The following is a 25,335-nucleotide window of genomic DNA, read 5'->3' as shown; positions in this document are numbered from 1 at the left end:
AAAAGAAAGAAAGAAAAAGCCAGGGAAAACTCAACATAATGAAAAGTGACACTATTACAATACTGAAGTGAACTGATCAGCTGAAGTGATTGGAATTGCTTTTGACAAGGACGATTTGATTCTATAGGAGTTAGATATTAAGACAGAAGTTCACATGCAGTATATTCAACTGGGTAAAAGGTGTTTGAGACTATTTCAGTAAGAGTCAGAGATGTCTACTGCAAGACTGTCCGGAAAAAACACGGTGAGTCAGTGTCCCAGGTCTCCTCAGTGTAATGATTAATGGTATATTTGAAAATGTAACATCTCGGCTATCATCACATATCATTACTTTACTTACTACCAATACATCATTATGGGAATGATGGAGCCTTGAGGAAATGAGGTTAAAAAAGTATTGAGTTCGTACTTGCTAAGACACAAGACACACTAAATCTAGCAGAGAATTAAAAAATGGGGCTTTAAAATGAAGAGGGAAACATTTGATCTCAGGCGAACAAAGAGAAATCCCTAAGTCGGGGTTTGTCGCCGTGGCCCTCCCACAGAGAAAGCCAAAGAGTTCAGATTTTTAGATGTGTGGGTGGATGAAAAATTAACTTGGAGATTAGCTTGTGGGAGTTATTAGTAAATATAATTAATTACTAGGCGTTCTCTGTTGTTTGTCATGCAGGCTGTGGGGAGCAGGACAAAATTATTACTGAATCATGCAGCAATTAGATCAGTGCTTGATTATGGCTGCATGGTGTTTGGCTTGCCTCGGATGAGTGAGCAAGATGTGGTCACTGAAAGGAGAAGAGGAATTATCTTTTCTGCAACTGGGATATTGATCTTGGATTAAATCTTTGCACCTGTCATGTGGATTTCTTGGCCTGTGATTGCTTTTTGCCACTCATGTACTTTTCCTCACCGGTCAAAAACTGAGTTCAAATTCAGATTACTAAGGAATATGTCAGTCAAAAGTGGAGATCTTACATCCAGACTTGCACAAATGGAGCCATGTGGATCCCCAAAGTGGTAAATCTGGTTTGGAGTTTCCTGTGCCCTGTCTTGAAATGCATCACAGTATGTGGCTCTGAGCTGATGAGATTATCTTGGGCTTTATGCTGTGCTGTGGAAACTAGTTTGTACAGTTTTGTGCACAGATTTAAAGACAGCATTGGTTACTTTAAGGAACTGTTCTTCTATGACTTGCCTTGACATTATGGGTGAGGTTTTAATTTGCCTGTTAAGAATTTTTAGAAAACATAAAATGTGTTGCAGGGTGGGAGTCACCCGGGGCCTGGGCCATGCGGGAATTAAGGGAAATGAGGGAGCAATAAACTTGCTAAAAAGTCTTTATTAGACGCTGGGGAATGCCGCGGTGTGATAAAGGAGGACCTTTTAAAGGAATGGCAAAAAGATGTGGGACTTGGAGAGAAGGGCCAGGCGTTATCATTTACCCCAGGATAGCTCGGCTGAAATTAGGGCACTGCAGTCTGAATAGCTGGATAGCGGGCTAAAGTTTGGAGGAAAGCATCCTGATGGCCTTTATGGCTGTGGTCTTCCAGAGGCGGCATCACATTAATTGCTGGCTTGCAGAAAACATGTTGCTGAAAGGAGATTTTAAGGTCTGGCTATCTTTTTCTTTTCTGTAAAGATTTTGCTTGCCAGGCATGGATCGACTTGTGGAGAGGAGGGATTAGTTCCTTTGGTGATCTATATTCTGTAGTCTTTAAGTATTCTCCTACCTTACCTCATTGTATTAAGTATATAGTATGTTGTCCTATGCTGATATTTTATATTTATTATATCATGGTATAGTCTAGTATATCCTTTGTGTGGTTTTGTGTGTGGTGTGTGTGCATACTCTTTACTCTGTAGACAGGTAGATAAATCTTGTACAGCTTAGGAGCAAAACAGAGAAGAAACAAACGAACCATAGTTAGGATGGGGGCAAACTCCTAGACCAGCTGGCCATCCTGCTTTATAAATTATGCACAAATACATATCTCTCTCTTCTAGTGCAGATAGATATATATTGGGTGTATTATTGTTCCTGTGCAGTGCCTGCTGCTCTAACACGAGAATTTCCACCAGTGCAGAGTTCAGCAAGCTTTACTATCAAAAGAGACATTTTACCCTCTCTTCCAAATAAAATTAATCTGGAGCCGCATAACATATTTGATGACGTAGCTTAGTTTTATATAGAGTTGTACAATAAGATATGCCTTTATTAGTCTCACCACGGGGAAATTCACACAACAAAAAGAGAAAAAAAAATCAAGGTGGGGGGTTGGGGTATAACAGTGACTGAAAAAAACAACGTAGTGAATGTAAACCTGTCTTCTTCATGCCCTAAAAGAAAAAGTACCGCACTCCCCGTCGGGGAATTGAACCCCGGTCTCCCGCGTGACAGGCGGGGATACTAACCACTATACTAACGAGGAGAACTGTATGTTTGAGAAATAGTAATTCGTTATATTTATAAAATTAAATATAATATGCCAATATCGAAAACTATTGACGTTTTATTTATTGTTTTATTTTATTTTTATTATTGCTGTTTTTATCTGTTATAGCAAAGGAAACCACTAAACTCTTATAAAGAGGAGGAAAATACACTGGCACGTGTAGGCCTACTTAAAAAATAAATAAATAAATAAACACAGAATCATGCAGGCCTATTTGATTCCTCCCCATATTTGTGGAAAAATAAGTTTCGAAAATCATCAGCATTACCATCTAGTCAGGAACCTTTTAACGAACTGCGGGTGGCAGCTGTTCGTGCAGTCTAGTCTGCTGAAAAAAAGAAGAAGAAGAAGAAGAAGAAGAAGAAGAAGAAGAAAGAGGAGGCGGGTCCTGCCTAGAGGGTAACCCTAGATCTGCGAAAGTTCGAACTCTCGCGAGTGCAGTTGCTGTTAACAATACGGTCAGGTTTAGGTTAGGCTGAAATCACGGCTAAGGCTAATGTTATGGTTAAGCTTAAGTTCAAGGTTATTTTAATGGTTAAAGTTCAAATTGGGGCAGAGTCGAGCGTTACCGTGTCGAATCAAGTGCGCATGCGTGCGTAAGTGCGAGAGTTTCTCAGATGTAGGGTTACCCTCTACGTTCGACAGAAGAGGAGGGGCGGCGGGGGTGAGGTGGTAATATTTTTGCCAGAAAGTGCAGACAGTGTGGTAAAATAAACACCACTTTATGAGTACATTCGACTCTCGCCTGCGACACAAACGGCTCTAAAGGCCCGACGGCGAGTCTCAACACCGCCGAGGAGGCAGAGCAGGCAAAGTAAGCAGCTCCGGGTTCAGTCTGTTATGTGCTTGTGCCAAGTTGGCCTGTCATGGATGGCGGAGGGTGCAGCATGAACGGCGGAGGTGACAGCAGCCGCGGGGGAGAGTCTGGGTCTCGGCTGGGTCTCATAACGCTGGAGGACCTGGACTCCCTGACGGACGAGGATATGGATCGGGAGCAGCCGGCCGTCGGTGCCGCAGACCCGGGCGGAGACACCGAGGCTGTGGAGGAGGAGAGCCAGGAGAGGCTGCTGGCTTTCTGGCAAAATATTGGTAGAGGGCATCGCATTGATATACCAGAAGGTGAGCTGGGCACGGTAATAACTCTTGGATAAATGTTTTATTGCTTTCTATCCTAGATTGGTGATTGTTAAATATGCATGGGGCAGGCCTACATGTTGGCCAGTATATCATTTGCAATATGTTGGACATAATCCTTGCTATGTTAGTGCAACGCTGCAGCAAAACGAGTTTTCAGACCTTTCAGCAAAAGTAAGATATATAAACTTTTCCCACCCTCTTTGTTTCTTTACTGGCTGACTCCACACTAGATTGTATTCAGTGAAATGTTACCCATGGTTCCCTCACAATGCAACTTTGTCATTGCTAAGCAGTTTTGCAGCGCATTATTTACAAAATAGTGGTAGCTGTATTAGGACAAAGGCTGTCCTTGCGTAGTTGTTTTGAGTTGGAACACTGCTGCTTCAGATCTCAAACATCAGTAGCTTGGCGCCGTATTTTCTACTTTAATACCATCCAAACATAATTATTGCATCGTGTATTATCTGCAACATGTGTGTCATGGGCGAGACCATGCACAAAAGTTATTGCATTTATGACATTTTACCTGTTTTAGTCCCTGCAGTAATGTCAATTCTTTGGAAGTATTGACAAATTTATTTTTGATCTGCACAGGTCAGAAGTTGCGGTCGGAACAGAGGATGCTATGTTCACAACAAGAAAAAAAAAAATCAACTGTTGATTTGTGTCATGCAAACCAAATCATATGCAGTGGGTGTGTGCTTTGTGTCTGAGCTGCAGATGACCTATATGGTTTGCTGTAATTTTCTTCTCTAATCCCTTTTTTTTTTTTTTTTTTTTTTTTTCAGATATGGCCCAGCCCATCCAGCAGCTCACCACAGACATAGAAAGCTCACCCAACAAGGAGATGGTTCCTTTTAGCCTCATTACACGTGAAGAAAAGGTCAGTCTGCCTTGTATTTGACCTCTCTCTAATTGCCACCGGTCATACAGAGACATACTACAACAACCTGCACATATTATAGCAACATGTGTGCTGCAGTAGGATTCTGTCAGCTGATTTCTGTCACTTCCTGCAAGCTCTTACTATTTCCAGTAAGAATGATGTAGTTTTTCATATATGATAAGCTCTCCATTGTCCTCCTGTGCTTTGCTTCATGTGCCCTGGCCTTTTCCTCAGTGTGGCAGCGTCATGTATGAGAAGCGAGTGTACAAGAAGGCGTGCTGGGCGTGCATCACTGTGCGGGAGGACACGTACGAGCAGAGCATCTGCATGGGCTTCATGAAGATTATGAGATACATCTGCCAGCAGAATACCTCAGGTGAGCAGAAGGGTCACAAATCAAGAGAGAGTAGCCCACCACACCACATTCACCATGCCAGCGACCTTCCCACATCGCTTCGATCAGGCTATTGATGTTGGTTTAGTGCATTACACCTTTTACACCGTTCAGTTTGAACCACAGATTTTAGGCTGCGGCATGGTTTGTATCACGGTTTGGCTTGAAAAAACTGAATTCTGAGTCCAAGTTCCTTCATTTTAATCGAGGTACATATAAAGAATTTGAAATCTGGTTGCAACAGTAACAACAACAAAACGTTGAGGTGGACGGTGTACTTCGTACTCAGCCATGATCACTGAGTCATGAATTCATAACACAAATGTAATTATAAAGCACATTTCTAAACAGCTACACCTGACCAAAGTGCTGCACAAAGCCAAAATCCATAAGTAAAAACACAACATATAAAAATACGACAATAATAACATTCCTAAAATCAGTAGTAAAATCACAACAAATCACAAAAATCAAGCATCAACAGAAGAAATAAGCAGAACAGAGAGTCAACAGAAAAAGGCAGGCTGTGTCACATTAGGCCTGTTGTTATTATTAATCAAATGCAGTGTTGAATGACATGATCTATATAACAAATGTGTAATTTTGCATCATGCTGATATGATGGTCACAAATAGGGAAATGTCTCTCATTGTCCTGAATGGTTGGCAGGGAGTTACCTGGGCATGACCATCCCCATAGTGACAGTGGTGCGGACGGATGACGCCCGGTTCAGCCTGTCCAGAGATGTGACGGTGGCCTACTACCTGCCGTCCCACCTGCAGGATCAGCCCCCTCTGCCCACTGACCCTGACGTCACCATGGAAATGTGGCCTACCACTGTGGTCTACAGCAGGTGGGTGTCGCCACGGGTTACTGCCTGTGGTAGCTAGCGTGAATGATAACATAATGAGAGGTAGGACTTGGAGCAGAATCTGAATCTATATAATGTAGTAAGACGTCTGCAAACTACAACCTCAGTAATAAACATAGAATTAAATGTACACATTCTCCACAATGTCAACAAAAACTGAACATGATAAACTTTCTTAAAGGATAGAAGTTATGGCAGAGCTGTTGCACTGAACTGCATTAGATTGTACAACTGCACCTCATAAAGTGGCCACTTAGTGTATGTATTTATTTCTATTTATTCTTGATTTAAATAGTCAGCAGTTCACTGATACTGAACGGCACTGATGTTTATATAGCTATTTATTTATTCTTCATTTTCCCAGCATTTATTTCTAGATTTGGTTGGCAGTGTGTAATAATGTTGAATATTCTTTAATAAAGTTATTTTTGTAGGAAAGCAGCCTTTGAGTATATTTGTGTTGTCACATCGATGTAAAATTGGTGCACATTCCACATAGAAAAGATTGATTTTCATTCCAGCTCAAAAATTCAGTACATCAGCTGCCATGTCTATATTGGTGAATTTTTCCTTTCCTCTCTGTAACTGCAAGTGTATGTAGTTTCTTCATGAAGTAACATTTCATGCATATGAGTAAACCAACTTTTTACATGTGCATAAATGAAAAAAAAACAAAAAAAAAACTTGTGTCGGTGGTCATCTTGTGTCTTGTCTGCATCTCTTTCTCAGGACGTTCACCGGTCCCACCAATGAAACCACTATCCTGAGCGAGATCCGTGCATTAGCCGAGCTTCTGGACTCCCCGGATCTGTGTGTGAGCGACTCGTTCATCATCGCTGGGTACACCAGCGTCGCCGCTGCACACCGACACAATGAAGTCTGGTTCCTGGAGCGCCAGTGAGAGCTCAGGATGGCGAGCTGTAGAACCAGCGGCTCTCTAACACTTTCAGATGTTAGCATCGGCAGTGGACAACTTTGGGTGTGTGATCCTCTAGATTTCCCTGGACGGAAAACATTTCATGGACTTTTAGATATGCTTTTTTAGAGATTAGACGTGAATTATCAAATCTCAGAGTTGGGAGGGTCCACATTTATAACACATCAAGACTTAATGGTGATGCTGTGTCTTCATGAGAAGGCCGTTAGTTCTCTCTTTGACACAAATCCAAATGACTCTCAGTCCTGCCTTTGTGTTGGACAATGAGAATAAATCAAAATCAAATATTATATCTTTGACTGTATACCTCAACATTGATATAGGTGCTTTCTTATAATATTTACACGACATTTTTGAGAAATAACACTCCACATCACGATATGAAGAAAATATCTGGTCTTGCATCACAACATGAATATATTATCAATATACTGTCTAGCCCCAAATGCCACGTTTGCTTGGGTATGCAGAAATACTTGTTTATGTGTGAGTGGGACCAGTACAATAGCACAATGACGCTTGATGTGTCAGAAGGAAACCAGCTGTTAGAATTACTAGCAGATACCTCAGCATTGATGCAGATCACAAACAGAGCCGAGCCTTCATTTAATGCATTTAACACAAAGTGCTTATACTTAACTCTCAGTGCTTGTTTATTGTGTCGAAAAATGAATAAAATGTTCCTGGCATCAAAATGCCATCCGTAGGATAAATACAAAACCAAAACCGTTATCTAATGCAAGCAACAGAATACCTCAAACATTCATTCAAGTTCATTCATACACCAGTAATAACTCTAACTACCTGTACTACACTAAAGAACTACCTCTACTGTGCAAAGTGTGTTGCTTTATGCAGTAAGAGATTTTAAATCATTTTGTCATATCTCCTTTTAATGGGTTCAGACAGCTAAAAGCACATGTCTGTCAGTGTGGTTTTCATGCTTGTATCACAACCTTTGTAGGCTACCTATGTAAGTGTAAAGGAAGGACTTTTTCTTCTACAAACTCTTATATCTGTACAAGTAATGTTGGTGCCTGGTTCCTTTTTAGGAAGATTAATCATTTGAATCTAAATATAAGTAAGAAAGTTTAAGAAGACTGATTTAAATTGAAGATTTTTTGTTTGTTTACTGAAAAGGATTGAATTAAATAAAGTTTTTTAGGACAGGTTCTTGAGAAAGGATTGTGTTTTCTCTGGTAATATACTGCCATACCTGATTTTTCAGTGCTCTCAGGAATGGGTCTCTCTGTGCAATGGTAAAGTTTTTTAATGTTGAAATTTATTTTTCCTCTTTGGAGTCAGTCTATCAAAAATGATTGCAGTTTATGTGAACCCATACATTCTACAATATGAATTGATATGTCATATACAGTTGAACTGATGGAGCTGAACAGAGTCATGTGAGTCATGTGGTGTCTGTGTTTATTTTTCTGCAGCTGCAGCTCCCATGCTGACATGGGAACAGTTACAAAATATGAAATTGTCTATTTGTCTCCTTAATTCAAAGGCTTAATAAAATGAGTTTCATCTGTGTGCTCTTACTCATTGTTGACAAGTTGTTGAAACAAGTTTATTTGACCTGCAGTGAAGCTCAAGAATGGTGATACTGTTTCTGCATCCTAATGCTGCATTAATACAGAAATAAGACTCTTCACATATTAGTTATTTGTAATTATTTTGTTTTCAGTAAGTTACTTTTGCATTTATTTGTAATTTAATTTATAGTAATTTTTTTTATTATTTTTTTTAATTTCATTGTGACAGCTTTCGCTCTACAGACTGATACCTCCTTTTCCCCACTAGGGGGAGGCAGAGACACTACCAAATTCAGTCAGACTAAGTTTGTATATTAGAATATTTGGTATATATAAGCCTACATATAAACCATATATAGTATTTATGTAGTAATATGTGTTTTGACTTTCATTTGCTTAACTAATTAGAAGTATTTTTATTTATTTATTTATTTTCAAATTCATATTTTTGGTTTGTGCTCATTAATCGACCGAGTGCACAGCAGCCATGGCGTCTGAACTTCTCCATGTATTTTATATGTGAAAGTGTGTGAGCTGGCAGAGTTTGTCGGTGGTTTTGTTTTAGTCGGTGCGCAGCTCCCGTGTGGAAAAGTGCACGCGGAGGTGAAACTGAAAGTTCACCAGCCAGTGTGCCTCAAAATGGCGGATGAACCAACACGGGAGTGGAGCGAGGAGCAGCTCAAAAGTGATGACTTGCCCAAAAAAGACATTATTAAGTTCATTCAGGACAATGCAGCACACTCGGTATGTTTCGTCGCGTGGCGTGTCGGGGGATGTATTCGTTGTTTTGGTGTGCACGCAGTTTGAAATGCTCACTGTGAGGCAGCATGCAGCATCAGGGCTAGCTAACAGCAGCCTGCAGTGTTTACCCTGTCAGCAGCCAGGGCTCACACTCTGGACAGTTAGCCTCACATGTAAAATAACCAAGGCACACACATGATATTGCAAGACATACATGATGCCACCACGCCTGCAATATCAAATATTTACCTCCACCTGCCTCACATGGCTCAGTTTAGGCCTGTTTATCAGACACACTGATGCACTTCTGATGCACAGCTCAATCTCTCCCCTGCCCTTTTCTCTTTCAGTTCCTTGCAGAGCACAAGCTGATGGGAAACATAAAAAATGTTGCCAAAACAGCCAAGAAAGAGCAGCTGATAGTTGCCTACAATCAGCTGTTTGAGAGCAAAGTAAGTGGTGGCTTGTGCCCTTTTGGAAACAGTGGGAACATGCATGAAGTGTGATCATGAGAGCGGATTGTGCATAGTGTTGTTGAATTACATTCACATTTTGAATAAAGCAGATTTTGTAAGTTTGTTGATATCATTCCAATGTTCAAAAGACCCTTTAGATACATCGCACAAATTAACTCTATTTCAACTTTTTTGTGATTTTGCAGCATATGAGTGGTGATGCTTAACTACGATACATGATCTTTTCTGTGTGTGTGTGTGTTTCATGGTATCTCTTCCATTTGCAGAGGTTCAAAGGCACAGAGCCTGTTGAGGATGTGGCTGAGCAGGTCAAAGCTGTGAAAATTGAAGACAAGCCCAAAGAAGTGAAGACAGAAGTTGTGGATGAGGTACTGAGTTTGAGTTTTACCCCACATTTTCATCATAGTCGACAGTGTGTTTTTCTATTCTGGCCATACAGCGGCTATTAAAGTTGTAAGTAATCATCATCGTGGTGTGGATTTCCCCAGGGTCCACCCAGGTTCACCAAGTCAGTGCTGAAGAAAGGCGACAAGACTAACTTCCCAAAGAAAGGCGACACTGTGAGCTGCTGGTACACCGGCACCTTGGAGGACGGAACCGTCTTCGACACCAATATTCCCACAAGTAACCTCACACCGAGCCCTCTTAGTCTAATGCACCCAGTAAACAACATTAGTAGATGAAATCAGACAATAAGCAGCCCTTGAGCTTTGTGATGAGCCCCTCTTCTCGTGGTGAAGATGGTGTCGTCCACGTTAAAACCTGCCGGCCTTCTCTCTTTACAGCGGCCAGAAAGAAGAAGCAGACGAAACCGCTGAGCTTCAAAGTCGGCCTGGGCAAAGTCATCAGAGGAGTGAGTGATTCCTGCGTGTCTTCACCGCTTCCTTTATTTGATACTTGTCCAGCTCCACATCCAAAATTCCCACAGTTCTGCAACAAGACGCTTTCCCCGACCACGTGTCACTAATGATGATTTATTCTCCTAGTGGGATGAGGCCCTCCTGCTGATGAGCAAGGGTGAAACAGCCCGAGTGGAGATTGAACCCGAGTGGGCTTATGGAAGGAAGGGGCTTCCTGAATCCAAGTATCCTTTTGATGCACAGAGAGGTTTTTGCCTCACTGTTTCCAGGTCATGTAAATGTGTCACATATTAGTTTATATATATGAAAATGTGAGATATATTAACCATGTTGGAGAAAGTGTCTTTTAATTTTTGCCTCCTCAGCAGGTTAGAGGTCAGGTTCAGCTTCAGATCAGCACCTCTGGACCTTGTAAGGAATCAGTGTTTTGCTCAAGGACACTTCAGCAGGGCGGACACTTGCTGAAATGGAAGTCCAGGCCAGCTTATGTCCTCTTGTTAGTTGTGCCTGTCATTTGTAGCCCATAACATTCACTACTTTATTCATAGCTGCTGTCATACCTGAGAAATGTTATTGTAACCCTATCAGTAAGTCATTTTAGAAAAGAGTCTACTTAATGGCTAAAGACTAACATTGATTTGCCTTTTGTCAAACACAGCCGCATCATAATGACAGAGCAGTGTTGTGTAATGCAAATGTTCAGTTACTGTTATCTGCACCTGTGTGTGTGTGTGTGTGTGTGTGTGTGTGTGTGTGTGTGTGTGTGTGTGTGTGTGTGTGTGTGTGTGTGTGTGTGTGGCACTGTGTAAGTAACATCTTAAATCTTTGAAAACCAGCAACCTGGACACAGCTGATTAACCTGGGCCTGTGTAGACCAATGAGAAAACAGACCATAATGGCTTCCCAGTTAATGTGGCTTTGTATTAGGTCTTATGAATCTCAGAGGCAGGCTCTTGCCAAAACCCGTCAGCCTGACATGGCCATACAATAACACTGGTTGCGTGAGGTCGCTATTTTGTAGTAGATAATGGAATCAGAAAAGTGTCATTAAAATATATAATATATGCACACATGCCCGTCTTCTCCTTAACTCCAGCTCTTCCAGAATTCCACCCAACGCAAAGCTGATTTTCGAGGTCGAGCTGGTGTCTGTGGATTAACTGACAAATATTACCCAGCATGCACTACTTTCCAAGAGCAGGGGGGGACGGACTTCATGGCCATGCTGGAAAGATACAAGTTTCAATAGAATTTGGTTTCTACTGAGCCTGGTTGCCAGTTCGACTGCTTTTTCTCATTTCTCATTATGTATGACACCTTGGGTTAAAAAGAAAGGTTATTCATCACTGTAGCGTCTGAAGTTTAACATAATTATCGTTTCTAGCATGGCCAAAATGTGAGGGCTTGTCAATATTGTAAATATGGGACAACCTGACAGGTTTTTGTTTGCATTTTGTTCTGTTCTTTTGCATGTACAATGTTACAGTTGAATAAAACGGTTTCATAGAATTGAAACAAAGTTATATTGGGGTATGGAAATCATTTCAACAGCCATAATAGATACGGTGATCAAGTGTGTAAGTATACACACAATTAAAATGTTTACATTGAACAAGTTGAAAAATCACTTACATACCCTGGGTGTTGCCTTACAGGAAGTTTGCATTTAGTAGGATGCCCCAACACATAAGGCATGGTTTAGGTTTATCATAAAATCTTATGGATTAAAATAATTTAGGAGGTAACTCAGATCCCACAATTCTATTGCACACAGAAGATCTGAAGTTGACTATCCTAAATTATAATTCTTGATGTTTGCTATGACAGGCAGACTTAATATTCAGACACAATTAACTACAATTACTAAAATGTTCATATTTGTCAGTTCAATGATAATGTGCATAACATACAACTACTTAGTACCCATTTTTAATATCATCTCATTTAAGGTGGTGTTAATGCACAAAACTAAGTTGAAAGTAGTGAGAAAAGTTCCCGCTTGCAACCCCTGCTATTTCCCTCTGAGGCCATATAATTTTAAGTAATCTGAAGACTCTTTGGTTTAAGAGTGATGTTTGAAAAGAATACTTGTTCCATGATAGCATTACAAAGACACCCTTCAAATACACTCACTGAAAACAGACCCAGACTTTACAACACAAACCAAACAACTATTTTGTCCAAGCCAAATCTTTAATCTGTACAAGAAGATAACATGGAACTTGGTAAAAACTGATGGGATGGTTGAGTTTCTCCTCTCCGGCATTAAAGCACTTAGGAGTTGGCGTTGGGTCCCTTCTTCTTACCGAAGGTGGGCACAACGTTCACAAAGCGCCTGTTGTACTGGATGCGACGCTTAGCACGGCCGGTCTTCTTCTTCTTCTTCTCCTGCTTGTCAACCTGGAGAAAACGACAGGGGACAGACATTTATTATTTCACCGACGATAATGAATGATGACCCTGTGTGACAAATTCAAAGAAAATCCCAACAAGCTCATTAATAACAATTCCATCACAAATGTAAACGAGTAAAAAACAGTAAATCCTCAAACCTTGGGTGTCTGTCCCCTCACTTTTCCGGCACGGGCCAAAGAGCCGTGGACCTTACCTGGAGGAGAGACAGAAAAGAGGCAATTATGGCGCAAAACAAGTAATATTAAACCAGGACAATGTCAATCTCTGGAAATCCTTCCTAACCATTTTTTTGAACTACCGTGCCCCAAAACGGCTTTTCATTTAGATGTATGTAAAGTTTGAAAATTATTACTAGGTCACTGACAGATTTTGCCATTTATAATAGAGGCAGGAATTTGTGTCACCCTATACCTTGTGCCTTGAGAAGAAAACCTGCTGACCTTCATGTATTACAGGCCTGGTGTTGGTATTTGATTTGAAGGGCTATTTAGGTAGTCAACAAGACACAAAGCACCTGACATACAAACTTTGGTAACACATTTTTATTATAATAATTTCCTAGAGGGTTATATCACTAGGGAAGTTTCCACAAATGTGTGTGATGCTGGATGCAGAGTGTATACTGACCTCCCAGCAGCCTGCCAGCCACCTCCAGGGTGCAGTGCTCCGAGACACCGCAGGATGCCAGGGAGGACTCATCCTCCAGCGGGCATCCGGCGAGCAGCAGCACCTGGTCCTCAACCAGGAGACCCTCAACAGCCTGGACATGGGCCTGAAACACACCACACACCCTGGTGTTACTCCCAAAGCACAGCTCCCTCATATCACTACAGACATGAGCCAGGCAGGTCTGGCTGACAAGCTGGTGCAACAGAGTGAAATGACCAGGCATAATGAGGCCTGATGTTTTACCTTAATGTCTCTGACGGTCTCCTGTCCGGTCACCTCAAGGGTGTGAGTGTTCTGGGCACGCAAGAAGAGCTGCATCTTGATGCTGCAACAAAACAAAGCAAACACAACTCTTAACACCAAATTATAGATGGCGTCCGGAAGCTAATGTTAACTAAGGTTTTCATACGGCACAGCTAACACTGGCTAACGAAATAGTATGCCTGTGTAACTTAATGCCATTAATAAAATACTCTTAACGCCGAGACACGCTACAATTAAAAAGGGCCACCGACTGACAGACAGAGAGTTGAAGTTTCAATGCAACGTGCCTGGGAGAGTAACATGCCTGTGGTGCCTAGCGTTAGCCATGCTAGCCTCACTAGCCACATGGGGGCATGCGCTACATAAAGTCTCATAAAATACCAAATGGACGTTTATTTCACAAAATAGACAATTATTTATGAACAGAGCGACATAATACTTGCACTTCCATGCGAAGTTTTGCCACAGGTTTTGAAAATATAATGTTTTTGGCTCAGTTACTCCTCGGCCTTACCTCGTTTGATGCTAGTCGATCAACGCTAAGCATAGAAAGGGCTTTCTGTGGGTCCGCACTGCGCATGTGCTGATTTACGTAAACCGGGAAGGCCTGCCGTGGCCCCGCCCAGCAACACGCAACACACCGTCACTTTAATTTATCAGTGCGCAGCTTCTGGTTTGCCATCAGACAGTAGCAATACGCTGTGTATATGGCGTTTCCAAGCGTTTCAGGTTAAGGGATTTTGAACAGGTTTAACTTAACACAACAAAACATCCGTGTGTCATTTTATTGTGGCTTCAAATGTGATTAAAACTAAAGACTAATCACCGTGCAGTGTGGTTGATCTGGACTCTGCCACTGCAGCCTCACTCAGACTTTGTTCCCTGACAGGTCATGTGCCCAGTAAACATCTGGAAAAGCTTATTTCTGTCTTAGAAAACAGGTCCTTCTTTGTGTAAGCACTGTGTGTGGTGTCTTTTTTCTTTACAATGTCTGAGAAATATATTTTTGGTTCACTATCTTAAGTCTACAATAATGAGTTCCACCTTAAGCAACCCTTGAAGCTATTAAGGGATCATTTGGGAAGATTCATTCAATAAGCAAAAAACATCAGGATATCAGTCTCTTTATTATGAAATTAAGTCAAAATAAAAAATGAAACTCTTCATTTCTGTTTCTTTCCAGAAACAAAACAACCTTGAAATATTAAAAATCTGAGTTCACAAAGCAGAAACAGGGGGCTCAGAGGTACATCCATGAATGCCTCCTTCACAAATCTAAACCTTTAGCACAAGTAATTTCCTCAAGAGAGACCAAACTAAGTCATCCAATCTAAAAAATTGAAAACATGAGTGTTTTTCACAGAGGGAAAATAAACTTGCTTTCACAAACACATGCATTTAAAAAACACAAAAGCAGCCAGTGTTGGAGATGAACGTAGCAATCAATTTCTTTAAACAATATGTCTGATCAAATAAAGAGGGTCTAAACAGATCTAGGCAGGACAGAAAGGATGCTTTCTTCTGAGTCTCCTTCTTCAGGTGAAGATGTTGTCAATCATGTAGGAGGAGGGGGGTAGTATTGGTTATAGCCAGCGTACTGGTTGTACTGCCCCCACGAGTTCTGCCCCCAGCTTCCATACTGCTGCTGGAAAGGAGGAAAAAGAAATATTAGCCGACTTGTACATAATACAGAGAACTACTTTTCCATTATCATTTCTACCTGCTGAAGCTCTATCTGAATTCAAATAAATGCTTTCTAGGAGGGACATAGATTCAAGTTTGCATACAGTATGCAAGGTATTATATCTGGTAAATGTGAGGGATGCTTGATTTTCAGTGCCTGTCAACTGCTCAGATATAGAGCTCACCTGGTACCAGTTGTAGTTGTATGCTGAATTGTTGGCCTGCATGTCTGGCATAAGAGTTCCTGAGCCTGAAGAACTGTCATCCACCCGCTGTCTCTTGGAGTCAGGTTCTTGAGCGCTGTGGAAACAAGTGGTTTCAAGTCAGTCTAACCTGGTGAAGTACATTTTAACCACCGGCAAGGTTCAAATCCCAAAGCTATATGCCACAAAAATGCACAGATTGAGACTGTCAGTCTAACAATCCATGGGGAGTGTGGACTTGTTGGAAAATGAGCTCTTTAATCAACGGCTGTGGACCAAAAATGAGGAGGATCCCCTGAGTTTAGAGTTTAAAAATACACTGTAGTGCATGCATTAAACTAATTACACTTTTGAGAAGACACAGAGCTGGCCTGCACCATCCACTAAACATACGTATCGATGCTTTTGCATGAACTGTAGCACAATAATTAGCTACTACACACATAGGTTAAACTGCGACCAAACTGAATGCAAAGTTATTCTAACTGCTTCTGATCCTTGAGATCCCTGTTGCATCTCTCTTACCCATTCTCTGCTTTCCTCTTTGTCGGCTCGCTTTCTTTTTGTAGTTTCTGGTGTTCCTCATATGCTTTAACAAGCCTGAGAGAGTGTAAAAAATGGAACATAAATATCAGGAATGACAAAACACTTCCAAATCTTATCTGTCAACTTTTCCACCGACTATGAGAGTAGCAGATGACTCACACATTGATATCGCTGCCAAAGTCCTCCAGGAACTCGACCTTGCGCTGGGAGAAGAGAAGGCGCGACTCAAGAGGCAATGAGCTGTTCAAGGCTCGGTCAAAGCAAGCCAAGATCTCTGCTTCGTTCTGCTGCACATCTCCGCTGTATTCCAGCTCGAGGAGATTCAGATACAGTTTTGGACTCGTCTGGAAAGACACCCAAAAAATATACCAGTCAGTATCTAAAAAAAACCTGCAAATAAGGAGACTTGGGAGCGTGGCAGGGTATTTTTTTCAAAAACTATTAGATGCATTCAACATGAAATGACTACATTCCAACAATGAATCGGCTCAGGTATACCAAAACAATCCAAATAATACCAAAACAATCCAAATAATGGTCCATATTTCCCGGCTCAGGGTCTACAGGCCAGTATTTCACCAGATCTTACCTGGTCTTTCTCAATAGCATCCAGCAGCACCTTCCTGGCCTTGCTTATACTTCTCTGCACCTTCACCAACTGCCTGGCCAGCTTCACAGCATAGAACGATGTCTCGCTTGCATTCTTCCCTGAAGCCATAGCCTCCCGAAGCAGGGTCTCGGCCTCCTCCAAGTTACCATGGCGACGCTCCAGGCTGACCCTCCGCAGGCGCACCATAGCCAAACCTGGGACTGCTTCCTCTAGAGACTTCAGGATACCACGAGCCTCCTCAACATTCCCTTAGGGACACAGAGAACAAGGGAATTTTCAAACTATTTCATTTTTTAAAAGCACTGCCTCAGTGGGATTGTGTGCAGATTTAAAAAAAAAAAAAAAAAAAACTTTTTCAATAGTATGTAGCTGGGGTAATAGCAAATATGAGCAAACAGTACTCTCACCCACTTATCATAAACTGCCACAACACAGCCACTGTGTTCCTTTAATGACTACTACATTTTCCATTTTCCAAGTTTTGGCTTATAGATATCTATTGCCACTTACACAGCTTTTAAACACTCAAATCAGTGTGAAATTGTGCAGTGGGTGGGCTCAGAAAAAAAAACCCTCAATATTATGTGTACTCCTCAAACAGACAAACTTACCTCAATTTAAGAAAATAATCTTTTCCCAAAATGAAGCCAGGCACAGGAGACAGTATGGTTTAACTCCATTTACATGAGGAGATACTGTTTTTTAAGACTGTAGCCCTATGTACTGTCATGCAGTCTCATTCTTAGGAAATATTTTTTCAGCCTTAACAGAGGCTGATGCTCAGTTCATTGAGTTTGACTGTGCTCCATTTGCATGTTGCTTTGAGGAAGTGTGTCACTCACCTTGCTGCTCCTCAAAGGCCGCCCACAGCAGGTGGATAGCCGGCTTCTTGGGCAGATGGATGGTACACGCCTTCTTGTAGACATGTCTCACCCCATCAATGCTGTAGCCCTCTAGATATTTTGCATACTTGAGAGTGAAACAGAAAAAGGAGTTGGAAGAAATGCAGGAGAGAGTGGAGAAGAGAACAGAGAAAGAGAAAGGCAAAAAGAAAAACAACAAATATTAAACCTAAATTTTCAGTTGACAGTAACAGTGAATTTCTTCATTGACAAGATCGTTTTTAGAAATTTTCTGTGTAAACCCATCAGCACCTTCATGGAACCAATTAGATAAGTTTCTGTAAGGTAGTGGGAGACGGAGAAGATGCAACGTAGTAGTTGGCAAATGCTGCAGTCAAATCTTGTGTGGCAAGCTGGCCATCCCCTAATACAACAGATACAGTCACATATCAACGTTACACGCAAAGAGAGTGCAGGACGATTTACTGTGTCGAAGTGATATCATCGTTGATGGGGAAGTGCAGGGGGTCAGTGAGAGTGCGTGACAGGTTAAAGGTCAGGTTACCTTGGTCCAGAACTCTTCGTAGAGCGCACAAGCGATGAGGCATCGTTCAAAGAGAACGACCACACGCTCCGGAGTCCCGTTTTCAATCTCAAAATCCAGGTATTCCTTCCAGTTGTTCAGCTGGGTCTTCTCTAGGGCTTTCACATGGAAGTACGGTCTCTTAATCTAAAAAGAGAAATAATGTTAGAAACTCATCCCTCAATCTCAGTAAACTGTGTATGTGCTCATCAATCATCTACCACTTTCATAATGCCAAAGTCTAAAAAGTAGTCAGTAAATACAATATTGGCAGAGAGAAAACATAAGAGTACACACCCCCTCCTCAAAGGCCCAACGCTTGCTGACTTCATGTTCGTTGTGGTTGAACACTTCCTGCCGAGTCTCAATCACCTTGTGGCGCATGTTCTCAATCTCTGTCACCCTCTATATTTGGACACAAACACAGCACAATATGGTCATCACCCTCACGTACTATTAACCGTATCACATTCTCCACTTGATGTAAAAACTGCAAGTCCTGCAGCCAAGGATTTACATCACCATGAGACTGCCAGACACAAGAAGCCTGTGGAGGGGCAGGTATGTATGCACCCAGCATATCAGCCTTTGGCCAACTCTGGGTTCAGGTGGAGTCATTGGGCCACGGTCGATCCTGACCCAGATTTAGCAGAGTCCCTGACTGGATGCCAACTTGAATCCCCCAGGCATTCTTTGGCTTGGCTGCTGATGGAAAGACACCTATTCAAACCTGAGCAGATTCCTTTCTTTCCCTCTCACCATGGAAGAAAAGGCAAGCACCTGCTTCCCTATAGTAATTTTGTAAATACTGCTCCCCCGGTGCCATTGGGAGCTCAAGTTATACCTTAGCAGGATCCTGAAGATCCTCAGTACCAGGCGGCAGCTCCTCCTCAGCAACAGGCGTGTCTCCATCTTCACCAATGTTGGCTGCCAGGTTAGCTTTGGAGAGCTCCAACCTCAGCTGAACAAACTCTTCCTCAGACAGGAAATGTTTGGGGTTGTTGTTCTGCACATGGTCTTTGAACCTGTCAAAACAAAATAAAAATGTTATTTACCGTTCAACAGATCTCACAAAGCTCAGAATAGAGCACCAAAGACAAATATAGAAAACGGTGCTACACTTAAAAAAAAGTGCTATTTAAGTGAACGTGGCTCAAAGAAAATAAATGTTGTCTTAGATTCCCCTGGTGTGAAACATTTTAGTTAAGTACACTATCTGGATAGAAAACTAGTCCATCACAAAGTGTTACCCAAATTGTTACTAATGCTGAGTGCCAAAGATGACACATACTGAGTTTCCATAACACTAGGCCACTCATTTGGTCTCATCTACAGTTTCTTCACATCAAAACCGAAATTTCATTCTTTGACTACAGAGGACATGTCCATAGAGTAGCTGTCATTGCAGAGTTGATGACAAAAGCCATCAGCACTGGCAATTCTGTATAAAGCTTTTATAGTCACACAGTAGCAGATACTTCAAATAAGTTCCAGCACTTCAGTGTTCTCTCTTTGTTGCGCAGTAGATAAAATCAGATCCAAATATTTGAAGTCGTCAACAACAGAATGCTTATTCCGTTGTGTCAGCCTACCTCTGGAAATGCTGTGAATACAGCTGAGTTGGGATGCCCAAGATGCGGTCATAGATGGCGGTGACATTCGCAAGTTTCTGCTGCTCTGTCTCCCAGTTGGCATATGACTCCCACAGGCGGTCTGAGCGGAAGTCTGTGCCTGCTCCAAGCACTGCATGTTCATAGGCACTAATGGGTGGAAAAAATGGTGAGAATTATCCTCATGCAACTGTCTTTCATCTCTCTGGTTCATTGTTCACACAATGTATAAACTGTCTTATCTAAGTACATTCACCTACAGTGATGTGGTAAGTTACATTTGAACTGTACATGTATAAATTCCTGACATTTCTGATGCATCTGTGCTGCTGACAAGAGAACACAACCACAGGAGGGAAAAAGTTTCACAGCAAAGTAAGAGTGACTTTCACTCACGCTCGAATGCGCCCTTCGGTCTCTGGATCAGTGGGGTCTGCATTCTCTTTGATGAAAGCCAGGTAGTGCAGCCACAGGTCCACACTGAGAGGAATCACCTGTAAGCCCCTTCTGTATACCTTGGGACAGATGAAAAATAAGCAAGGCTGTCAATAACTGGAATACTTTACATCCATTCATAAGGGAATGACAATTCCATAAACGGCTATTTCTGGACACAAACAGCAAATACACTCTGGCTGGACCTAGAACACATTTAAAACATAAACAGATCAAGTTAGTTTGGGAGAATCAGTGATCATGCCAATACTGCATGTGTATCCCAAAGAAGTAAAACAAGGTGCTCTTGAATCTATTTATACTCGTTGTGATAGGCCTACTTAATGCTACCCTCTTCACTTTGAGGTAAGAGCACAGGATCAGCCACTGGACGGGACAACTTGTCCGAACACAGCTCAACCTGGGCCCTCAAACTCGAGGCTGACCTTTATAGCCACAAGGATATTGTCTGACCCTGTAAGGAGGCTGGACAATCCCTAGCAGCCCTGCAATAACAGGCTACTGTGCTGATATTGCAGGTAATTCTTTCAAGTATTGCTGTTAAAAATTCATTTAGCATGTCCCGACTTGTTGAGGATGTATCATATTAAACTGATCGAACAGGACTTCACATAGAAAACAGGGAATGAATGCCAGAAAAGCAATAATTACTAATCAACATGTATGTGTGTGCTCCAGACAAGAAGAGAAATAGATCTTCATATCCCTGATGTATTATAGAAACTGTTTTCTGATATTTACCTCTTCTGAAACTTGGATGTTGCCATGTTTTTTCTCTATATCTGCATACTTCTTCCAGTAGCCGTAGCAGTAGGGGTAGCGGAGGAAGAATACATCAAATGCCTTTCTCACAGCTACAAGGTTATTCTGTGGAAAAAATGAGTGAACAAATTCTTAACATAATCTCACAACACCTTTCAATACATTAACATTTCTCTTTTAGTATAATAACTCTTCGCTTAGCCTGTATCTCTGCTGCATAATCACTTAAGGATGTAAATTAGCCTTCTTCTGAATCTTAAGAGAACTATGCTACATAATTTTCCTGACAATTTCTCACCTCTTGCTCTACATACTGCAGCAGATAGACCCAACCATTGAAGTCCTCTGGGTTATCCTCACACCCTTTAAAGAGCTTTTCAAACTCAGTAGGAAGCTGTGGCTCTGCAGGAACAGCAGGTTCCTCTATCGTCTCTTTGGATGCATCCTCCAGCTCCATGCCATCCTCTGTCATCTGTGGCTCCTGGGTCCCATCTGGGTAAGGAAACCAAGAGGTATCAAATGATGGCGTCCTAATAGCTGGAGCTTTTCAATGTAGATCAACTAATGAGACCAGAACCACCACAAAACGTTAGTGATTAAAGTCGCTTAATTAAGCAACAGGTAATTCATTTCATTTGAGGGGGTGTCCATACAGCATAGCCTCGCAACATTTTGTATGGCAATATTGTATTGATACATGGAGACCAAGTGTTGATGTTATCTTGCCATCCCATTTTCCTGCAATAAAAATGACTGAAGACTGGCTGACTGAGATGAACAGAATGAACACTTTATCTTAACAGATAAAACATGTTGTCAAAGTCTTCCCTTGGGAACATAATTTCCAGTTGAAAAAAAAGGTAATAAATCACAATGTACTGGAATAAATGTTATCACAATACTGAGCATATTGCAACATGTTTAAAATCTCAATGCTATTATATTGTAACTTAAGTATCGTGGTAATATATTGCAGGGCTTCTGGTGATTCCCATCCCTTGTAGTTGTAAGAGCTGTTCTGATTTTCTGATTTGAAGTCAGGTATTTAAAAATCCGTTTCCACCTAAAGGAACCACTTTTACATATACATATATGGGATATGTAGCAAGCAGTAAAACATCTATTTTAATTACCTCCTGTGCCATCTTGTCCTGTGGCCTCTGTAGTCATGTCCTCGCTCTGCTGCAGAGACTGCGAGGACTCTGTCGTGTACTCTACTGACGGCTGCTGGGCCTCCTCTGTGGGTGGCGGTGGCGGTGGCGGTGGCTGCTCCTGTTGGTAGAGCTGAGCACTGGCAATCTGGAAATGCTCCACCGCCTTCTCCACTGATCCTAGTTCTGCGGAATTCACTTGCTGGTTTGGCTGTTGCTGCCCCGGAGCATCCTGGGACAAATCTGAATCTTCAGGCAAGATGGTGGTGAGAGTGTCTGGAGGAACCTGCTCCAGGGACCACTCAGCAGCATTGGCAAGAACAGGAAGGCCAGGAAGAAAGCCGTCCCCGCCGCCCTCCATGGCAGGAGAGTCCCCACTGTTTGGGGAGTCTGTGTCCAGCATTCCCGTCATGGGCTCATCTGAGAGGTGCAGGTCTATTAAAAACATCAGGCAAGCAGAATATACACATTTACCACATATAGATGTGAGGCACGCACGCGCGCGCACACACACACACACACACACACACACACACACACACACACACACACACACACACACACACACATCTAATTTTTTGCTTTCAATTGAGTTTAGTTTCGGTTAATTTCCAGAGTGGGTTTTCTCATTACAGTTTAGTTTTTATTGTTTAATAATGTTTAGTTTTAAGTAGTTTCTTTTTTTATTATTCTGGAGTGGAGTTTGTTTGTCAGATTAGGTATTGCACTCCAAACACAGTCTCAACAAACATTAGCACCAACACCTCATGTTGTTGTGCCCACACGTAACCAAACTAACACAAACTAAATACGTTTTCCACATAGTTTTATTTTATTTTAGTTAGTTTACACAATATCGTTTGTTATTTTTTCTAAAGTCTATTTTTTATTTCACTTAAAATGCTTTTTCACAACTAGTTTTAATTTTGCTTACTTTTTGGATAACTGCGATAATCTCGCTTTCAATGTATCTAAACATTTAGGCAGGCAAGAAATTATTTTTAAGTAATTTGTGAAGTTTGCTCAAAGGTTAAACACCTATAAAGGTCATGCTGCTGCTACAAGGCACTTCCTTGTTCCGTAACTGTTGATCATACACGGATGCCTGCTGCGGTGTAAATTGCTGTCTAAAATAATATGTAGCTTTGTTGAAATCGGCCGATTTAGTGTCGCTATACAGCAGTAAACAAAACTACACGATGATCGGCTACATTTATCATAATTTTAATTGACGCTGTTGCAACCGGGACGGTGTGTGCAGTCAAAGTTCAGCCAGGTTGGGCCTAACGTTAATGTTAGCTAACACACGTTAACTATTAACTGCAGGTCCTCGACTTAGACTATTTCTTGGCAAGCGACGCTGCCCGAAATTAACGCTGGCTACCGTTCAACATGCACGATACGCTACCTCCACAGTTAACTGTAACGCCAACAGGCTACATTTTCCAAATGACGAGGGCTAACAATAGTAACTAATATGTAACTTTGGACATTCAGTGTTGTATTTTTGTAACCTTACCCACCAAGCGCTTCACCAAAGTAAATGCAACGTGCCAGAAAACTATCCTATCGTTCCAGTGAATAGTCTAGACCAGCTGGCTCTCCACGTTAGCTAGGCTAGCGTTAGCTGCTATGCCCGTGGCTGGCTACACAAATTTCGCCGTGCTGTACAACTTTTATGACCAAAGACATGTGTTTCGGCCTCTTACCAGTATCTTCCATGAAATTTCGCTCAAACTAGTGTGTCGTTATCTCGGGTACTTTATCTAGCCAACAACGACCGCAGCCGCGCTTCACCTCTCATTCTCTACAACTTGAAGTCGCTCCGCGGAGAGGGGCGCACTGCGCATGCTCGGTACGGCGTCCGCGTTCCGTGCGCACACGTGACCGAGAGAGAGAGAGGAGTCGGACTTTAAAATGTTGAGCAGAGTTAGTGTTATACGACGTGGCGAACAAATTCATCTGGAGTAACTCTGATTTATGGGAATTAATTTGTTTTTACATGTGCGCTTTGCTCCATGTTTAATATTTTCTGAGCAGTTCATATAAATTGTGCGTCCTGTTCTTGTCCTGTTCTCCTGTCCGTGGAGTGGTTATTATAGCACTAACATTTACTATGCTGTCAGTTTTCTAAGACTTTTATTAAGAACGATACATAGCAGAAACAGACAGATTTTATTTTATTTTTTAAACAAAAGTTAAAGGCTTACACAGATATGAAATGCTCTTCCTGTGAGTTGCTTCCTGAAACTTGCCCCCCACTTACTTGTAAATAATACATATGGCCTGTGGAAGGATGTTAGTTATTTTATTTTTCTATACAAAAAAATTACATATGGTTGCTATGTTTATAGTAACATACACGACATACAATACATTTTAATGCATCAATTTAATTGTACTTCTTGCCAAATTCTACATTCACATATACAAATTTACAAACACAAAACTCAATTCTTTGTATTCATGAAGGAAATGGAATAATATATGTGAACGATTTCTTCCTCACAAAACAAAAAATCTGTCAAAACAATGAATGTATGCAGCCTTTAAGTGAGTTTTTTCTTTCATATAGGCTACTTTATTTCTTATTTTTGTTAGATTTTGTTGTTTGTTTCTTTTTTGTTATGTTTTATGGTCTTAATGCATCATAAATTTGTAAGCAATATTGTCTTCTTTGTTCATGGCTTGAAATAAAGATTAAAAAAAAAAAAAAAAGATTTGAATGAATGGGAAGACTCGGAGAGGCTCGTGAGATCATCACCGCAGCCCTCGTTGTTTTCATGTATAAATATATATATAGGGGTCCCGCGTGCTGCAGACGTGTTAGACACATTTAGAGAAGGTGAAATTCGATATAATATCCCACTTCCATGTTAAATACTCAGTGGTAGCTCAAATGGCGTCCCGTCTGTAGTAATGGACCGGTCTGCACGTCACGTTTTGCCGCGCGCATGCCAAATGGCGTATGCCGCCTTCACGTGCGGTAGGAATTATAGAGGAAGCGCACATCAACATTTTTTTTATGATACCAAAGTTACCATTTTAAAAGAAATGATGTTACTAGATTTACAGTGTGGCATACTGCGTAAATAGCTAATGTAACACTGAAATTTTTCTTTTAAAAAATTCTTCATGTAATTTTAGTAGTCATTTTATGCATATTGTATTCTATAGATACTTTGCAGATATATTTCATTATGCACAGTCTATGCAAAGGTTCATAGGTGAATGGTCTATAAATATTCTTT

At 41.4% G+C, this 25,335-nt stretch overlaps 4 protein-coding genes and 1 non-coding gene across 6 annotated transcripts; 2 read left to right on the top strand and 3 right to left on the bottom strand.

Annotated features, from left to right (window-relative positions):
- Positions 1-2,354: 2,354 nt before the first annotated feature.
- trnad-guc (transfer RNA aspartic acid (anticodon GUC)) lies at positions 2,355-2,426 on the bottom strand. Its single transcript has one exon. It is a non-coding gene; the product is annotated as a tRNA-Asp (tRNA).
- Positions 2,427-3,087: 661 nt separating this feature from the next.
- Positions 3,088-8,210, top strand: LOC115356671 (heme-binding protein 1-like). The gene is made up of 5 exons (XM_030047901.1): positions 3,088-3,569; positions 4,376-4,470; positions 4,708-4,849; positions 5,537-5,720; positions 6,468-8,210. Exons 1-5 carry the CDS (start codon positions 3,317-3,319, stop codon positions 6,637-6,639), a joined length of 846 nt encoding a protein of 281 aa, XP_029903761.1. The 5' UTR covers positions 3,088-3,316; the 3' UTR covers positions 6,640-8,210.
- Positions 8,211-8,731: 521 nt separating this feature from the next.
- On the top strand, positions 8,732-11,813 carry fkbp3 (FKBP prolyl isomerase 3). Its single transcript, XM_030047610.1, has 7 exons — positions 8,732-8,957; positions 9,305-9,406; positions 9,697-9,798; positions 9,919-10,054; positions 10,216-10,283; positions 10,417-10,514; positions 11,396-11,813. The coding sequence occupies exons 1-7, from the start codon at positions 8,853-8,855 to the stop codon at positions 11,448-11,450; spliced, it is 666 nt and encodes a 221-aa protein (XP_029903470.1). The 5' UTR covers positions 8,732-8,852; the 3' UTR covers positions 11,451-11,813.
- A 649-nt stretch (positions 11,814-12,462) lies between these two features.
- On the bottom strand, positions 12,463-13,699 carry faua (FAU ubiquitin like and ribosomal protein S30 fusion a). Its single transcript, XM_030047611.1, has 4 exons — positions 13,618-13,699; positions 13,333-13,477; positions 12,843-12,898; positions 12,463-12,690 (listed from the first exon to the last, which is right to left on the bottom strand). The coding sequence occupies exons 1-4, from the start codon at positions 13,690-13,692 to the stop codon at positions 12,565-12,567; spliced, it is 402 nt and encodes a 133-aa protein (XP_029903471.1). The 5' UTR covers positions 13,693-13,699; the 3' UTR covers positions 12,463-12,564.
- A 1,047-nt stretch (positions 13,700-14,746) lies between these two features.
- Positions 14,747-23,951, bottom strand: prpf39 (PRP39 pre-mRNA processing factor 39 homolog (yeast)). Of its 2 annotated transcripts, none has more exons than XM_030047405.1 (15): positions 23,794-23,951; positions 22,067-22,519; positions 21,232-21,425; positions 20,913-21,038; positions 20,112-20,230; positions 19,698-19,865; positions 18,950-19,130; positions 18,403-18,510; positions 18,088-18,252; positions 17,523-17,649; positions 16,660-16,928; positions 16,230-16,414; positions 16,050-16,124; positions 15,507-15,621; positions 14,747-15,283 (listed from the first exon to the last, which is right to left on the bottom strand). In XM_030047405.1, exons 1-15 carry the CDS (start codon positions 23,804-23,806, stop codon positions 15,194-15,196), a joined length of 2,388 nt encoding a protein of 795 aa, XP_029903265.1. In that variant the 5' UTR covers positions 23,807-23,951; the 3' UTR covers positions 14,747-15,193. The 2 variants fall into 2 exon arrangements, with proteins under 2 accessions (XP_029903265.1, XP_029903266.1); XM_030047406.1 differs by having other exon boundaries at positions 14,747-15,280.
- Positions 23,952-25,335: the final 1,384 nt, after the last annotated feature.

Source organism: Myripristis murdjan, chromosome 24, assembly GCF_902150065.1.
Source record: "Myripristis murdjan chromosome 24, fMyrMur1.1, whole genome shotgun sequence".
In the NCBI taxonomy this organism is placed as follows: domain Eukaryota; kingdom Metazoa; phylum Chordata; class Actinopteri; order Holocentriformes; family Holocentridae; genus Myripristis; species Myripristis murdjan.
The sequence above is the reverse complement of the archived record's forward strand: the minus strand, read 5'-3'. Positions and strand labels throughout refer to the sequence as shown.

Coding starts and splice junctions, on each gene's coding strand:
- prpf39 (XM_030047405.1), bottom strand. Junction 20,231..20,912: donor ACATCCAAGTTTCAGAAGAG/GTAAATATCAGA, acceptor ATCTGTCCCAAG/GTATACAGAAGGGGCTTACA. Junction 15,284..15,506: donor ACAACTACAACTGGTACCAG/GTGAGCTCTATA, acceptor CCTCCTTTCCAG/CAGCAGTATGGAAGCTGGGG.
- LOC115356671 (XM_030047901.1), top strand. CDS start 3,317: ATGGATGGCGGAGGGTGCAGCATGAACGGCGGAGGTGACAGCAGCCGC. Junction 3,570..4,375: donor TCGCATTGATATACCAGAAG/GTGAGCTGGGCA, acceptor TTTTTTTTTCAG/ATATGGCCCAGCCCATCCAG. Junction 4,850..5,536: donor CTGCCAGCAGAATACCTCAG/GTGAGCAGAAGG, acceptor AATGGTTGGCAG/GGAGTTACCTGGGCATGACC.
- faua (XM_030047611.1), bottom strand. CDS start 13,692: ATGCAGCTCTTCTTGCGTGCCCAGAACACTCACACCCTTGAGGTGACC. Junction 12,899..13,332: donor GGCTGGCAGGCTGCTGGGAG/GTCAGTATACAC, acceptor TCTCTCCTCCAG/GTAAGGTCCACGGCTCTTTG. Junction 12,691..12,842: donor TGAGGGGACAGACACCCAAG/GTTTGAGGATTT, acceptor CGTTTTCTCCAG/GTTGACAAGCAGGAGAAGAA.
- fkbp3 (XM_030047610.1), top strand. CDS start 8,853: ATGGCGGATGAACCAACACGGGAGTGGAGCGAGGAGCAGCTCAAAAGT. Junction 9,407..9,696: donor ATCAGCTGTTTGAGAGCAAA/GTAAGTGGTGGC, acceptor TTCCATTTGCAG/AGGTTCAAAGGCACAGAGCC. Junction 10,284..10,416: donor TGGGCAAAGTCATCAGAGGA/GTGAGTGATTCC, acceptor TTATTCTCCTAG/TGGGATGAGGCCCTCCTGCT.